We start from the raw sequence: 13,113 nt of genomic DNA, 5'->3' as shown, positions 1-13,113 counted from the left end.
TGCAGAGGAAGAGGCAGGCCCTTCCGCAGGGGTGGTAGGGGTAGGGCAGGAGCAACAGGCTTGAGCCAAAGTGGGAAGTTGCAGAAGGTGCGTTCAATTACTTTAAAGGATGCACCAGACTTGGTTGAGTGGCTCGCTCAGCCTTACTCTTCTGCACCCTCCTCATCCTCTCGATCTGCACCCTCTTCTTCACTCTCTGCTATGTGCACCCCCAAAGACACTACCACCAACAACACGACCACCACCACCACCACCACATACCTTCCGCTTGAGTCACTGGAATTATTTTCCGATCCATATCAAGAGGACATTTCTGATGCGCAGCCACTCTTGGTATTGGATCAGGAAGAGGAGGTAGCAACAAGCGCTACTCAGCAGTCTGACGCCAGTACCCAGATCAGCCCAAGGAGGAGGTTGGTCCCCGGTGTTGCTGCCTACTCCGAGATCTCTACTTATAGCGGTGGGGAAGGTGACGTTGATGATGACGTGTCTAGTGATGTCACGTGGGTGCCCACAAGAGAGGAAGAGGAGGGGAGTTCAGAGGGAGATATGGACCAGCAGATAGGGAGGAGAAGCAGCAATGACTTACATTGCACAGCAGGGACAAAGCAGACTGCAAATGTATCAGGAGCGAGTCATCGACCATGTACGGTCACATCTGGCGCTCCCAGGACACCGGCACATGGCTCCGCAGTGTGGGCTTTTTTTAACGTGTCCGCTGCTGACAATAGCGTTGCCATCTGCAATCTTTGCAGTCAACGCGTTAGTCGCGGTAAGCCCAATACTCACCTAGGGACGACCGCCTTAAGAAGGCACATGAGCAGCCATCACCGAGCCCAGTGGGAGCAACGGAACACACAAAGCCACACTGCAGGCTCTCACCGTCCAGCCTCGTCTTCTACTTCTCCTTCTCCTCTCTCCTCACAATTGTCCTCCACTCCACCTTCCATCACGCCAAGCTCACATTTTTCTGCAAAAAGGCAGGCTTCCGTGGGCCTAATGTTTGAGCGTAAAAAAATGATGATGCCGGATAACCCTCTTGCCCAACGGTTGGCGGCTGGCTTGTCAGAACTCATAGCCCGCCAACTACTGCCATATAAACTGGTGGACTCGGAGGCCTTTCGCAAATTTGTGGCCATTGGAACACCACAATGGAAGGTCCCAGGAAGGAAGTATTTCTCAGAGAAGGGCATCCCAGAGCTATATGGCCATGTTCAGCGGCAAGTGAATGTATCTCTGGCACACAGTGTCGGTGCCAAGATACATCTGACCACAGACACGTGGTCTAGCAAACACGGGCAGGGAAGGTATATCAGTTTTACTGCCCACTGGGTGAACCTTCTGACGGCCGTCAAGCATGTAACCCGTGGCACCCGTGTAGATTTGGTTTTACCGCCACGGATTGCATGCAGGCCTGACTCTTCTTCTCCTCCTCCTACTCCATCCTCCTCCCTCTCCTCCTCAGCTGCCTCCTCCTTTTCCGCTGCTAGCGTCTCTTCCACTGCACCGCCCAAGCTCCCCAGAACCTATTCCACATGCCAGGTGAGACGTTGCCATGCCGTGCTGCGTCTGTTGTGCCTGGAAGCAAAGAGCCACACTGGCCCGGCACTCCTTTCAGCTTTGCGTTCACAGGCAGATGAGTGGCTAACACCGCTCAATTTGACAGTTGGTAAAGTGGTGTGTGACAACGGTGCCAATCTGCTTAGCGCATTGAAACAGGGCAAAATCACGCACGTGCCGTGCATGGCACACGTCTTAAACTTGGTCGTGCAGCGATTCCTTGTCAAATACCCTGGGGTCCAGGACATCTTGCGGCAGGCAAGGAAAATCTCGGCCCATTTCAGAAGATCTTACACGGCCATGGCTCGCCTTGCTGACATTCAGCGGCGACACCATCTGCCGGTCAGACGTCTTATTTGCGATTGCCCGACGCGATGGAACTCAACCTTCTATATGCTTGATAGGCTGCTCCAGCAGAAACGTGCAGTTAACGTCTACCTGTATGAACTCTGCGAAAGAAACGGTTCTGGGGAGCTGGGTTTTTTTTCACCGCGCCAGTGGCTGCTCATGCGCGACACATGCAGACTTCTGCGGCCATTTGAGGAGATCACCAAACTGGTCAGTCGCAGCCATGGCGCCATCAGTGACATGGTACCTTATGCCTTCTTTCTGGAGCGTGCATTGCGTCGTGTCATTGATCAGGCTGTGGAGGAGCAGGAGCGGGAAGATGAGGAAGTCGCAATGCTGGATGAATTCCCAGGGGGGGCTACTCTATCTGAGACAAGTCAACAACAGGAGTCTGATGAGGAGTCAGAGGAGGATGGTGCCGGGGCGGATGAGCAGGAGCAAGAAGAGCATGCTTTAAACCTTTCTGGGATCCCTGTTGTGCGAGGATGGGGAGAGGAGAATGAAGAGGACGACATTATCCTGGATGATGAGCAGGAGCCAGGCCACCACACCGCTTCCACTTTAGTGCAAATGGGGGCCTTCATGCTCCAGTGTTTTAATAGGGACCCCCGTATAAAAAGCATGAGGGTCAAGGACCAGTACTGGGTGGCAACGTACTTAGACCCCCGGTACAAACACAAAATGGCGGAAATGTTACCGCCGTCGCAGAGGGCTGTCAGAATGCAGCACTTCCAGGCCTTGCTTCGAGAAATGCTGCATTCTGCTTTTGCGTGCGCTGGCAGAGGAGCAATTCCCACTCCCAGAGAAGGATTTGCGGGTACCAATCCAACAGCGCCTGCAAGAAGAGGCCGGTTTGAAGATGTGTTGGTGACTTCGGATATGAGGTCATTCTTTCAGCCGACCCATCGACAGGTGTCATCCGGATCCAGCATCAGGGAACGCCTAGACCGTCAGGTGTCCGACTACATTGGGTTAACGGCCGATGTGGACGCTCTGAGGAGTGATGAACCCCTAGACTACTGGGTGGGCAGGCTTGACCTCTGGCCAGAGCTTGCCCAATTTGCAATCGAACTGTTGGCTTGCCCCTCATCCAGTGTCCTGTCCGAAAGGACGTTCAGCGCAGCAGGGGGGATTGTGACCGATAAGCGTACTCGCCTAGCTCACCACAGTGTTAACTACCTCACATTTCTAAAAATGAATGAGGCATGGATCTCGGAGGAATTCAACACATGTGACCAGTAGACCATGTATATGTCTATAAACTATTTTTTTAATCAAGCACACAGACCTTCTTAATTCATTTGGCTCACTTCCTTGACCCAAAAAAGCACACCGTACTATATGCCCCTACCCTCCTCTTTGAAGAGGTTGAGCGGTGTCATATTTCTACTGGGGCTGCTTATGATATCCCTGTGCTGTGCTGACTTCCTCCTGGGGGTTCTTATTATGAAGGGATCACACTATCCCTGTGCTGTGCTGACTTCCTCCTGGGGGTTCTTATTATGAGGGGATCACACCATCCCTGTGCTGTGCTGACTTCCTCCTGGGGCTGCTTACGGTGCTGCTGTCAGTGCTGTATGTCACGGTGCTGCTGTCAGCGCTGTATGTCACGGTGCTGCTGTCAGCGCTGTATGTCACGGTGCTGCTGTCAGCGCTGTATGTCACGGTGCTGCTGTCAGCGCTGTATGTCACGGTGCTGCTGTCAGCGCTGTATGTCACGGTGCTGCTGTCAGCGCTGTATGTCACGGTGCTGCTGTCAGCGCTGTATGTCACGGTGCTGCTGTCAGCGCTGTATGTCACGGTGCTGCTGTCAGCGCTGTATGTCACGGTGCTGCTGTCAGCGCTGTATGTCACGGTGCTGCTGTCAGCGCTGTATGTCACGGTGCTGCTGTCAGCGCTGTATGTCACGGTGCTGCTGTCAGTGCTCTGTATTACGGTGCTGCTGTCAGATGCCTCTATCACGGTGCATGTGTCATTCCGGTATGTCACGCTGCTGGTGATCATCTCCTGCACCCTCTTCTTTGCCTACCCTGGTCCCTGACCTTCCCTCTCCTCCATTGCCTTCATTAGCTCCATAGTCCTGAATTGTTAGAACAATTTCCCAAATAAAATAAAAATGCTTGTAGTTATCGATCCCAAATTCACCTCATACATGTATTATGTCATTGTCCAGATGGTGGGACTACGTTTTACCCCCTAATAATTACCACGTGGCCGCAAATTCGACATGAAGGTTTGCAAAGTTCGCCTCCCATTGAAGTCAATGGGGCCCGCGGCGAACGGTCGGTTTCGCGAACGTTTGGGTCCGTTCGCATTTCGCGTTCGCGAAACGTCCCGTCGGAAGTTCGTCCATCACTACCCACAAAGCAGAATGCTAAAGCCTTCACATGAAGGGGCACCCCGCTCGTTCGGTTGGAGGGAAAGGTCCTGCAATTCTCAAGATCTGGCAGGAACAATGTCAAGACAGATGGATTTCTGCAGTTTTTTTTCTCTAGGTTACGACTAGAGTTCCGAGAATTTCCATCTCCTCGTTTTTTCTAAGCAAGGCAAATGTTCCCAAGGATCCAGAGAAAAAGAAGTCTCGTTCTGGCCTCTGGATCATCTATTATCCCAGTCGGTGATATCAGAGATTCCCTTAGTGGAACAGGGCACAGGGTTTGGCTCAAACCTTTTACGGTTCCAGAACCAAACAGAGAGGTAAGACCCATTCTAGATCTCAAAGATCTGAATCGACACTTAAACATCCGATCCTTTCATAATCCGATTGGTTGTGTCCATCCTGCAAGGAGGAGAGATTTTGGCTTTAATCAATATCAAAAATGCATATCTCCATGTGCCAAATTTTCCCGCTCACCAGAAATTTCTGTGTTTTGAAATATAAAATCATTTGAGTTGTGGCACTGCCATTCGGTTTAGCCACAGCACCACGGGTGTTCTGATTCTGGCACCTCCTTTAGCCAGATTAAGGGCTCAAGGCATAACGGTCCTAGCCTATTTAGAAGATCTACTTTCTACTTTTAATAGATCATTCAGTCTCGGGTCTACACCAGAGTCTGATTACAGCTGTAACTACCTGAAATCTCTGGGTTGGATACTCAACCTAGGAAGATGCTGCTTAAAACCATCAAGGAGATTACAGTACTTGGGGCTGGTTATAGATACCATACAGAAGTATTCTTACCCCAGACAAGAATCTGTTCCATTGTAGGACTAATTCAACTTATCAAAACAAAGAAAAATCTTTCCGTTCAGCTGTGCATGAGATTGTTAGGGGAAATGGGGTTTTTACTCAAAAATTGCTTCAAAGCACCATCCTGTCGGTTTCCAATACGCTTGGCTCCTGACGTAAGTCGGAGCCTAAATTGGTGATTGTTATCCAGCAAAAGGGAAAATCTTTTCTACCTGTATCTGGAAGGTGTTAACAGATGCCAGCCTTCTAGGCTAGGGAGCAGCCCTGGAAGAAGATTCTGTCCAGGGCAGATGGTCCAGGTTAGAGGACCTTGTCTATCAACTTTTTGGAAGATTCGGGCAGTGCGTCTGGCACTAGAATTTGGGATGGTCAGACTACGGGACTGTCCTGTCAGGATTCAGTCTGATAAGGCCACGGTGGTGGCTTACATCAATCACCAGGGGGGTACGAGAGGTTGTACAGCCCAAAAAGAGGTGAATAATGTTCTAGCTTGGGCAGAAAACAACATTCCTAGTCTATCTGCAATTTTTCATTTCAGGAATAGAGAATTGGCAGGCAGGCTACTTGAGTCTCCAACAATTATTTCCGGGAGAGTGATCTCTCCACCCCGGCATCTTCCTAACGATATGTCAGAAATGGGGTATTCCGGACATGGACCTATTCGCGTCCAGATTCAACAACAAAGTCGACAACTTTGTGTCAGGAACAAGGTATCCGTTAGCAGGCGGAACAGACGCATTAGTCTTCCCATGGGATACGTTTTCACTGATTTATGCATTTCCTCCAGCTCTGCTACTTAAGTGCCTTCTCCGTGGGATTAAGCAGGAACGGAAGGAGGTGATTCTGGTGGCCCCAGCGGGTCCCAGAAGATCTTGATTTACCGAGATCATAAAGGTGGCAATAGGAGTCCTTCAGACTCTGCCAGATCTTCTCGCACAAGGTCCGGTATTTCATCCTACCTTACGGACTAAAAATTTAACAGGTTTGACTGTTGAATTCCACTTTATTAAAGATTGTGGGTGATCTCCTTCGATAGGGTCTACTTTGATGCCAGGAAGTGACTTCCAGAGTCTTTTTACTATAGATTCTGGAAGGCATATGTTTCTTGGTGTGGATCCAGGGGTTGGTACCATGCAGGAAATCGGGTATCTTAGGCAGGATACCTGATTTCCTGCATATGGAATCTGTAATGAAGTTGGCCTTGTCAGTATTTTTTTTCAATGGCCTCTTGCTTCCCTCTCTTGGTGCATAGCTTATTCAGGGGGTAACACGGATTAATCCCCCTATCAAGGCACCTCTAAAATTCTTGGGATTTAAAATTGGTCTTTATTGGCTTTGCTAAATCGGCCGTTTGAGCCTTTACGAGAAATTCCCTTGGTTCTTTTTGACAAGAAATATAATCTTTCTGGTTTCCATTTCTTCTGCTAGAAGAATATTGTAACTAGCGGCTCTGTCTTGTAAAGAGCCATATTTGATCATGCATAAGGGTGAGGTGGTTTTATGTCTTCATCCTGAATTCCTACCGAAAGTGGTAAGTTTTTTTTTTTTTTTTTCATTTAAACCAAGATATTATTCTTCCTTTTTCCCAAAGCCTCAATCTAGGGAAGAGACGGCACTACATTCCCTTGATGTAGTAAGAGCGATCAGAGTCTATTTTAAGGCGACAGGTCAGGTTTGCAAAACCAATGTTTTTTTTTTTTTTTGTACTGCCAGAAGGTTCAAAGATGTGGACAGGCAGCGTCAAAATCCACTATTTTCCTAATGGATTCGTCAAGTGACTGTAAAAGCTTCAGCTTAAAGAAGAAAATTCTTCCTTCCTTCTTATGTTAGAGGACTCTCATCTTGGGCGATTAGTGCCTCTTGGGTGGTGCATCATCTTTATGGCTCAGATCTGTAAGGCTGCGACTTGGTCTTCGGTTCATACGTTTATCAAATTTTATCAAATCCATATTAAAGGTCATGAGGTTATTGCCTTTGGGCATGGTATACTGCAGGCTGCAGTACGAGTCCTCTGGCCTCCTGTTTTTGTTGTCTCCCTCCCTTCAGTTGCCATTGCTATGGGACATCCCACATAGTAACTACTATGGCTCTGTGTCCCCTGATTTAAGAAAAGAAAAAAGGATTTTTAAAACGGCTTACCTGTAAAATCCTTTTCTTGGATATACATCAGGGGACACAGAGGTCCCTCCCTTCATGGTATACACTTGTATTGCTTGGCTACAAAACTGAGGACTACCAGTAGTGGGAGGGGGTTATATAGGGAGTACAATTCTTGCCTTACAGCGTGCCAGTGTCCGTCACCTATCAGTGGCCCTATAACCCACATACAGTAGTAAGTACTATGGCTCCGTGCTCCTGATGTACATGAAAGAAAAGGATTTTTCAGGTAAGCTATTTTAAAAATCCTGTTTATTTTTATTTATTTTTTTGTTTTGGATAGTTTAGTTTGCATTGCTGTCTGTGCCCCAGTTTAAAGTGATTCTAAATGCTCAAGTTTTTTTTTTACCTTCTTGCATTCTATGCAAAAAAGGAAAAAAAGCTTCTGTAGCAGCAGACCCAGTACAAATATGACCCCCATCGCGATTAAGCGATGTGCACGAGAGCCTTGGCTCTCTTGGGACTCTCCCTCCATTGGCTCCCACTGCTGTCAATCAGTCACTGAGCCAATGAGAAGAGAATAGGGGCAGAACCAAGCACCAGCTATGTGTGAATGGACGTGCTGAGCAGCAGCTCGGGAGCGAGCATGCTCTGGTTCCTCCACAGCAAGAAGTTTACTCTAGGGGCACTTGGCAGGAGGGAGGGGCCAGGGCGCCTGCAGGGGACCCGAGAAGAGGAGGATCCAGGCTGCTCTGCCAAACCGCTGCTCAGAGCAGGTAAGTATAACATGTTGGTTATTTAAAAAAAAAAAAAAAAAACCTTGCCTTTTAAGGAAATGTACCCTCTTGATTTGCCCTGTTTACTATGATCATTGTAAATAAAAAGTCACACATTTTGTGTTGTCCACAAAAAAGTAATAGAGGGGAGATCTTCCAATGGGGTGGGGGGGGGCGGCACTAGTTCTGACCTGCGGCTTCCCAAGGAATTCCCTTAATTTTCAGGGATTTCATGTCACTTCCTGTTTTCACTATGGGACAGGAAGTCAAGGGAAATCTCTGCAATAGGACCCGGATGTCAAGAAAAAAATTGACAGAGGTTATAACCTACCCTTACTCTATTCAAAATGAAACGACAAAAGGCTTGCCTATAGTTCTACTTTAAAATTCAATGCCACCATTTTGACCATTCTTACCATCACATCATTCTCTCCAAAATCATGGACAGTAATATGGAGCTGAATCCATTTTGTCTTCACCATTCTTGGAAAGATTTTCAGAAGATTTAAGAATGTGTTGGATTTTGGCCTAACAAACAAAAAAGATTGTGAGGTCAGGTATTTGTACTTAAAGTTCTGGCTCCTTATCGACATTCCAATTCACCCCCAAAGTGTGCAGTGGGTTTGAGATTAGCCACTCAAATTCCTTCACACCACAATTGTCAATCCATATATGAAGCTGAACTCGTACATAGGGGCACATACATGCTGGAACAAAGGGCTTTTCCCAAACCGTTGCCACAAGGTTGGAATTGCACATTTATCTAAAATGTCCTTGTATACTGTAGCAATAACAGCGCCATTCACTGGAAACGCTTGAGTGTACCTGCACCCATTTCTTTCTCTTTCATCGTTGGTTAGGTGTTCACTTGAATGAACAGTCTACATGCAGGATAGCTTGATATGTTGAGTATTTATTGGGTCTATCTCCAACAAGCAATCCATCTGTTACTTTACAGTTCACATCACAAATAGAATGGTAGCAATTCCCTTGAGTAAATGTGCCAGTAGACATAAGTGGTGCCCAGTTCAGCCATTTTCAGCCAAGCACAGCTGCCGGTGGCCTCATCTGTTCAGTGCCAGAGCAGATGGGGAAACTAGTGCTCTGACAGATTAGTAACCCTTGTGGGATGATGGTTTTAGTTTTTTTTTTTTTTTTTTTTTTTACCAAAGTATTGAACCTGCTGTGGCTGAACCCCTTCTAGAAATGCTAGCTTTGCTGACTGTCTGCTTCAGTACTGGAGTTGCTTACCTGGAACAATTCTGTATATTAGAAAAGTCATCATCTGTATACAGTACTTGTTAGGGGTTAGTGATGCAAAGTATTAAAGCAAGAAGGTGCATCGCAGCTAGACCTCTAGTAGTTTCAGAATGAGAATTAAAAAATGGTGTTCTATGATTTTTTGATGAATGCTGAGATAACAAATGGAATCTATTACTGAGCTTGCTTTTTCCCTTAACATTGGTTTTACTGATATTCAAGAAGTCTTCCAGATTCTTATGAACACAGTGAAAGACTCCTCTGCTGAACAGCTGTTCCTCTCTATCATGCAGCATCTACTACTCATCCGAAATGACTATGATGCAAGGTAGGAAGCAATCACATTGACGCTGGAGGAGGAAATTTGTCTGCCAGCTTTAGTTATCCAATGTGGAAGTTGAATAAAACTGACACGCGTGTGATTTTTATCTGACTTGGAGTATCAGTAGAATACTGAGAGTGACAAGGGAGCACATAGAAGATATAATGAAAATCATCTTTTACTTGACTTTTATAGATGTCAAATTTTCAATGCAAATAGCTCTTAGGCTGTCATCTAGGAACTGCTGAGGATTCCTATGTGCATCTCCATTATGTTATGTCAGGCTATACACTGTATAGCTATCTCTGCAGTGTTTCGCCTTGACAGGCAGACTGGTACTTGGAAAGTTTTATGCAATTTCAGGTGACGTTATGTTTCAATGTGTTTATTGAATTTTTCAAGGTTTAAGGACAGTGCATTAGACAGATGTGTCAGTACATAGTGCCTGAGTACATTCTACATAGAATATCCATCATTAACAGTGCCCTTTTATCATTCAAAACATTTTCAAACATAGAATCAGAGAAAGGCATCTATCTGGTACTCAACAGGGAGGACCAGTCAAAGTTGAGGCATATTTGCGACTAGCAGATGAAGTTGGAAATGGCTAAGAGATATATACAAAAAAGGAGAGGAATGAAATTAAGATTGGATAGGATGGAGTAGAAAAATGGTGAGGGAGAGGAGAGGGAAGAAATTTAAAAAGAAAGGAGATGTAGGGAGCGGTGGGGCGGCATGATGTGGGTAGTATTGTATATTATTGATGACTGGAACAGCAAGGGCCCAGATTACACAGCTAGATTTGGATGTCGGTATGCGATCCAGGGGTCTCAGATTTTGCAAAATTTGGCTTGGTTATTAGCGAAGATTCTGTATAACTGTCCGTTCACTAACAAAACTATCCATTTGGGATTCAGCTTTAGAGCTGTGGGTGAATTGTTTTTTCCATGTCTGGCTATGGGCATTTTAGAAGCTAAAAGGACAAAATAAATTTGAACTATCTTCGTAACACCAGGCAGTTTGAAATGCAATAATGCTAGCCAGGGGTCTGTAGAAAGGCGGATCCCAAATAACGTATGAAAAAGGGAAAAAAATTAAGACCAGAAGCAGTTTAGCGTTGGGCAGCTCTACCATATATGGAGGACATCACCAGTAGCCTGGCATCCTCTGAAACATAGGCCTGAATGAGCCAATCTTGGAGGAACTAGATACCAGATGGTAAGTACCTTTTAAGCTGAGTCCAATGAAGTAACATTATTGGAGCAGGATGGGATAGTGGACCATGCTTAGTTTTTTATTTATTTAATTTTTTTTATAATTTTTAGGCTCTCAAATCCTTCTCCCATCTGGCAATAAGTATGTGTGGTTGGAAAGGGCAGTCTCTTGAGTTGGGAGTAGACCAAGGAAATGAGTTTGGATGATAGGTCAAGTGTATGTCAGTTGGAATACTGGTGCTACAATGCCCATCCCCCCTTTCCATATATGTTGATGTATTGGAAGTCCTCATGTCACAATATACCTCTATCTGGGTTTTTTGATCTGCTGTACTGGTAATATAGAGAGTCATCCATGCTGTACCACGCATTATTGTGAAAAAAACAAGGGCATATTAATGAGGAATAAAACCCATTAATTTAACTGTTTTCCAAAACCGTTACATTGAAGGCATGCAGTGAATAACTGTCATCAAATAGATGCTGTCATAGCCGATTACATGTGCAGTACCATGGCAACTGCAGATCTGAGTCTAATATGGCAATTTCATTGGTTCTAAAGGATAAGAGGGCTTAATTCCACAAAGTATTTGATCCCCTGCTGATTTTGTACATTGCTCACTCACAAATGATCAGTTTATATTTTTATTGGTAGGTTTATCTTAACAGTAAGAGACAGAATAACAACAAAAATATCCAGATAAACGCATTTCAAACTTTTTTTTTATAAATTGATTTGCATTTTAATGAGTGAAATAACTATTTGATCCCCTATAAATCGGCAACATTTCTGGCTCCCAAGGGTCTTCTATACAGGTAACGAGCTGAGATTAGCAGCACTCTCTAAGGCCTGGTTCATGCCTATGCATTTTTTTGCACGTTTTCAGTTTTGCAGAAGCAGACTATGGTTCATTTAACATGGTTTCCTATGGATGTAGTTCACATGTGAGCATTATATGGAGAGGGCCAGGGACTTTTTTCCTGCCTTCTGGTTCCATAGACTTCAATGGATGAAAAGCATGTATTGAAATACGCAAAATACACCTGCATTATGCAAACTGCAACCTGCATAGTTGTGAATCAGGCCTTAAATGGAGTGCTCCTAATCTCAGCTTGTTAATTTGAATCAATCAGATTCCAATCTCTCCACCACGGCCAAGACCAAAGAGCTGTCCAAGCATATCGGGGACAAGATTGTAGACCTACACAAGGCTGGATTGGGCTACAAGACCAATGGCACGCAGCTTGGTGAGAGGGTGACAACAGGTGCAATTACTCACAAATGGAAGAAACACAAAATAACTGTCAATCTCCTTCGGTCTGGGGCTTTATGCAAGGTCTCACCTCCTGGCGTTTCAGTGATCATGGGAACGGTGAGTAATCGGCCCAGAACTGCACGGGAGGATCTTGTCAAAGATCTCAAGGCAGCTGGGACCATAGTCACCAAGAAAACAATTGGTAACATACTACACCGCAAAGGACTGAAACCCTGCAGCACCTGCTAGGTCCCCCTGCTCAAGAAACCACATGTACAGGCTCGTCTGAAGTTTGAAAATGAACATTTGAATTATTCAGAGGACAACTGGGTGAAAGTGTTGTCAGATGAGACCAAAATTGAGCTCTTTGGCATCAACTCACCTGTTGATCGTGTTTGGAGGAGGAATATTTCCTATGACCCCAAGACCACAATCCCCAACGTCAAATGTGGAGGTGGAAACATTATGCTTTGGGGGTGTTTTTCTGCTAAGGGGACATGACAACTTTGCCACATCAAAGAGAAGATAAACGGCGTCATGTACCGTCAAATCTTGGGTGAGAACCTTCCTCTCTCAGCCAGGGCATTGAAAAAGATTTGTGGGTGGGTATTCCAGCATGTCAATGACCCAAAACACACTGCCAAGGCAACAAAGGATTGTCTCAAGAAGAAGCACGTTAACCACTTTGCCACTGGGCACTTAAACTCCCTTCCTAACTAGACCAATTTTCAGCTGTCAGTGCTGACATTTTGAATAACAGTTACTCAGTCATGCAACACTGTACCCATATGAAATGTTTGTCCTTTTTTTCACATAAACAGAGCTATCTTTTGGTGGTATTTGCTCACCTCTGGGTTAATTTTTTGCGCTATAAATGAAAGACTGAAAATTTAGTGAAAAAAAAATGCATTTTTCTTCGTTTCCATTATAAAATTTAGCAAATTAGTAATTTTTCTTCTTAAACTCTGGCCAAAATTTCTAATGCTACATATCTTTGGTAAATATAACCCAAATCCAGTGTAAATTATTTTGAAAGTTAGTCTACAAGCTATGGTGCCAATCATTGAAACTTGATCACACCCGATGTACT

At 45.3% G+C, this 13,113-nt stretch overlaps 1 protein-coding gene across 1 annotated transcript in view; it reads left to right on the top strand.

Moving 5' to 3' along the window:
• Positions 1-13,113, top strand: part of LOC143962194 (protein diaphanous homolog 1-like) — a 311,409-nt gene that overhangs the window by 190,559 nt on the left and 107,737 nt on the right. The window contains exon 12 of the mRNA XM_077471524.1: positions 9,443-9,559. Within this exon, the coding sequence (XP_077327650.1) occupies positions 9,443-9,559 (117 nt within the window). The remainder of the gene's footprint in view (positions 1-9,442; positions 9,560-13,113) is intronic.

Source organism: Lithobates pipiens, unplaced genomic scaffold, assembly GCF_037356315.1.
Source record: "Lithobates pipiens isolate NorthernLeopardFrog02 unplaced genomic scaffold, aLitPip1_a1.2 Scaffold_8, whole genome shotgun sequence".
Classification (NCBI taxonomy): Eukaryota; Metazoa; Chordata; class Amphibia; order Anura; family Ranidae; genus Lithobates; species Lithobates pipiens.
The sequence above is the reverse complement of the archived record's forward strand: the minus strand, read 5'-3'. Positions and strand labels throughout refer to the sequence as shown.